The 4,205-nt window shown below is 54.1% G+C and overlaps 1 protein-coding gene across 1 annotated transcript; it reads right to left on the bottom strand.

The window, feature by feature from the left end:
* Positions 1-353: 353 nt before the first annotated feature.
* On the bottom strand, positions 354-1,905 carry LOC123447608 (xyloglucan endotransglucosylase/hydrolase protein 31-like). The gene is made up of 3 exons (XM_045124215.1): positions 1,580-1,905; positions 1,344-1,444; positions 354-1,242 (listed from the first exon to the last, which is right to left on the bottom strand). Exons 1-3 carry the CDS (start codon positions 1,812-1,814, stop codon positions 667-669), a joined length of 912 nt encoding a protein of 303 aa, XP_044980150.1. The 5' UTR covers positions 1,815-1,905; the 3' UTR covers positions 354-666.
* Positions 1,906-4,205: the final 2,300 nt, after the last annotated feature.

The following is a 4,205-nucleotide window of genomic DNA, read 5'->3' on the forward strand; positions in this document are numbered from 1 at the left end:
CATAGTTTCATGTCATGTCTGTGAATATGCTGAAGTTTCTTCAGATTTTTCTGAAACTTAAAAAAGAATGGAAGGAAGTCGGCCCCTTTGCACCTGATACTTTTCCCCGCGTACTCTACTCCCTTCCCATGCTTCATGTGAAAAAGGCCATGCTCTGCTCTCTCCAACTCCACCTCTTGCTCTCTCAAAAGTAAATAAAAAAAAATCAACCTCTTGCTTCACACACAAGTCTGGCACAAAATATAAGCAATCGGGCCGCCCAAAGCGCAGGTCTTACAAATCGAGAGAGAGAGAGAGAGAAGAAAACTTGTAACAGGTGAGAAATGAAAAATGACATGAAAGCCAAACCCCTGTTGTGTCGTTGTGAACCTTTTCTCTGTATCCAAAAGTGTCGTTTTTTTACAGGTCCACACGGCCAATCTACTAAAAGTACTTTATAACAGTACGTGTCACAAATAGCAATAACTTAGGTAGAGTACGCCTCAGCAGCCTCTGCTGGGGATTAATTGCACCACATACATACCCGATCGAATCACCGTATCAATGCAATCACACTATACATCGTATACCTGCCGTGCCGTATAGGAGTACATACGTACGTACGCCTCAACCATCACTGGAACGGAAGGGCAGCCACCATTGCCGCTGGCTCGAGCTCGGAGCTTCCTAGCACTCTGGGTAGTTGGAGCGGTCCTTGGATCCATCCTGGCAGTAGTAGTAGACCATGGCCCTCTGCTGCGCCCAGCTCATGGCGGCGCTCTGCTGCGCGCTCAGCCCGCCTCCGGGCCCCGCCGGCACGGGGCGGCACGACGCCGGCGCGCCGACCTCGCAGCCGGCGACCTTGAAGTCCTTGAACCCGGACACGAAGGGCTGGTAGCGGTAGTCGGACCTGTAGCGGCCGCCGTCGGTGGCCCAGTCGGAGGCGTCCCAGACGGAGCCGTACGCCCACATCTCCCGCTCCGGGAACGTGGCCTCCACCTTCTTTTGGTATCGGCGCACCGGCACGTCGTCGACGAGGAAGACGATCTCGTCGGGGTTCCAGAGCACGGCGTAGTGGTGGAACGCCGCGGCCGGGTCGAACCAGAGGTGGAACCGCATCTCCCGGCCGACGATGGGGTGGGCGTCCCCCGTGCCCCGGACGTACACGTTGGTCTGCAGCGTGTAGGGCTCGCCGGGCACCGTGCCCAGCAGCTCCACGTCGATCTCGTCGTGGTACCCCGGGTACACCTCGTTGTTCGACAGCTGCACCATATATACATTTTTGCTCACGTACGTCAGCTAAGAACTTGAGATGGATACAAGAAGCAAAAATGCATGGTCGCCGGAGGTGGAAAAGTACTGACGTAGAAGGCGGTGTTGACGCCGGCGGTGTAGCCGGGCTGGACCTTCATGGAGACGCCGAAGTAGCCGTTCCGGTACGACCGCTTCGACTTGAACCCGCTGCCTGGAGTTAATTAATTATTAGGAGCATGATTAGTTAGGTGAAACTGATTACTCATCCAACTGTTGCACAGAGACATGAGCACCACGTACTACATGTGATTAATCAAGAATCATGCAGAAAAAGAAGGTTACTGACCTGAGCTGCGGTCCATCCAGAGGGTGAGGGCGGTCTGGTCCGGCGACAGAGACTGGTGCTGCGGCCCCCACAGGGTGCTGTACCACTGCGAGAATGGCGTTGAGCTCACCTTGGAGCTCGGGTAGTACCCAGGGGATGGCTGCGCCTCACCTTGCAGCAGTATCACAGCTCCTACTACGATCACCATGAGATGTGAGATGGCATCATGCGGCCGCCTAATCTGCATCATCGCCATCTTCTTCTAGCTACTATACTGTGATCGATCGATCGATCGAGCTCGAGAGGAGTGGAGTGTATGTGGCTCTACTCCAATGGAGCTGCCTGCATGGGTCTATATGTAGTGTGGCGTGGGGGTGGGGTGGGGTGGGCTCCACATGGTGCTGATCTCGCCAGTGGTTGGTTGCTTGGGAGATAATTAGTTACACACCACACATCACGGACTGATGATGAGCTTTCATTTATTACTAGTTGACACATGCATATGTAGGATTCTCATTTTTAGACTGATGAATCGTGTGTGCTGGTCTCGCTGCTATTCTAGAGAAGAAGACAATCTAGTGGTTGTAAGGTCATCTACTAGAGTGGCTAGGACAATCAAGAAAAATACTACGAGCAGTTTCTTTAGAGCATCTCCAACAGCCGCGCTATACTAGCGCCGCGCCGCAAAAAAGGCAAATATAGCGCACGCGCAACGCGGCGGACAGCTCCAGCGGGCGCGCGCTAAAACGATTTGGGCGCGCTGGCCATAGCCCCATCCCGCGCTGTGTATTTCGGGCGCCCACTTCCGCGCGCGGCAGACTCGAGCGCGCGCGCGAACTCTCCCTTTTCTTCCTCCTTTGTTCCCGCGCGCGCCGGCGCCAGCGCCCCTGCCACCATGGACGTGCACACCGGCGCCCCGCTGACCCCGCTGTACAGCCGCGACCCCCCCCCCCCCCGCCGCCGCAGCCGCCGCCGAAAACCCTAGTGCGGCGGGCGTTGGCGCTGGCGCCGCCACCGCCGCCGGAGCTCCGCCGACCGTCGGCCTCGCGCGCAGCCTCTTCTTGCCGCCGCGGATGACCACGCCAACGGGTGGCGTCGCGTCGGCGCCGTCCCATGCCGCCGCCGCACCGTTGGAGCGGAAGAAAGGAAAAACATCCGCGAAGAAGAAGACGACGGACGGCTCCGGCAGCTCAAAGCCGAAGAAGAAGGTTGCAGTGCGCCGGCCGGGCGCGGCGTCTACCGAAGCGCCGGCGAGCTCACTCGTTGAGCCGGCGACGGACGCGCACCACGTGTTCGACGAAATGCCCCCAAGGTGAAAAAAAATTCAACTTTTATTTTCTTGTTATTTTTTCAATGCATCATCATATAGATAGCTTATTTGCATTGTTCACAAAACTTTGTAGTCTCAACGATGATGCATACATGTCAACTATGGGTGTTGGGTCCAACAATTCGCATTGGTCTCAAACCAATGACATCCATTTGGACGACCATGAGTTTGAGGTGGACGAGGAGGGTGAGGGCATTATCGAGGCGCCGAAAGGAAGAGCGGGCAATTACACCACCAACGATGACAAATTACTATGCAATACTTGGTTGCAAGTGTCGAGGGATCCATCCGTTGGAGGTGATCAAAGTAGAGATGCTTATTGGGGGCGAATGAAAGAACACTTTGATGCTCAGAACGTGAGTGGAATTGACCGCTCCGAGAGATCACTTCGGTCCCGATGGTCGACAATCAACTCGGATTGTCAAAAGTGGGCGGCCGCACAAAAGGCAGTTGACAAGCTTAACCCAAGTGGCACAAATGAGGATGATAGAGTAAGTGGCATCTCATACATGTTCATCATACTTGTTTTTGGTGTCCGAAGTGCTAACTTGTTTTGTTTTTCTTGTAGTACAACATTGCACAAAACTTGTTCAAAGAAGAGACGAGGACAACCAAGAAGGGGAAGATCAAGAAAGGAAAAATCTTTACCTTGCCTCATTGCTACGAAGTGTTGAAGGATGATGAGAAATGGAAGAAGCGTGAAGATTTGGATGATTTGCATTTGAGCAACAAACGCAAGCGCACAATTGAGTTGAATGATGATGAGGAGGAGGATGATGCATCAACTGATGACGGCAAGAGAAGCCCCACACCCAACTCGGTTTCATACTCGAAACCAAAACGACCGGATGGGTGCAAGAAGGACAAAACCGAAAAGAAGAAGAGGAAAGGAGATGATGAGCTCACAAATGCTATGGAAGCTATTGTGAAGGCAAGAAAAGAAGCCAACGAGGTGAGGAAAATGGCAAGGAACCAAGATGCCGCGGCCGAGGAGAGGAGGGTGGCCGCCGAGGAGAGGAAAGTGGCATTGGAGGAGAGGAAGGTGGGCATGGAGGAGCGAGCTAAGTTGTTGGAATGGGAAAAGCACTTGTTCTTCTTGGACACATCTTTGTTCAATGATGCGCAAAAGGAATATGTCAACCTTGCCCGTGAAGAAGTGTTGATTCAAAAAAGAGCCATGATCCGCACAATGGGTGGCGGTGGCCTTGGCGGCATGGGTGGCGGTGGGCTCGGCGCCATGGGAGGCATGGGCCTCGACACCATGGGAGGCTTGGGTGGCTTCGGAGCCATGGGAGGCATGGGTGGCTTTGGAGCACC

This window comes from Hordeum vulgare, chromosome 4H (assembly GCF_904849725.1).
Source record: "Hordeum vulgare subsp. vulgare chromosome 4H, MorexV3_pseudomolecules_assembly, whole genome shotgun sequence".
NCBI classification, from domain to species: Eukaryota; Viridiplantae; Streptophyta; class Magnoliopsida; order Poales; family Poaceae; genus Hordeum; species Hordeum vulgare.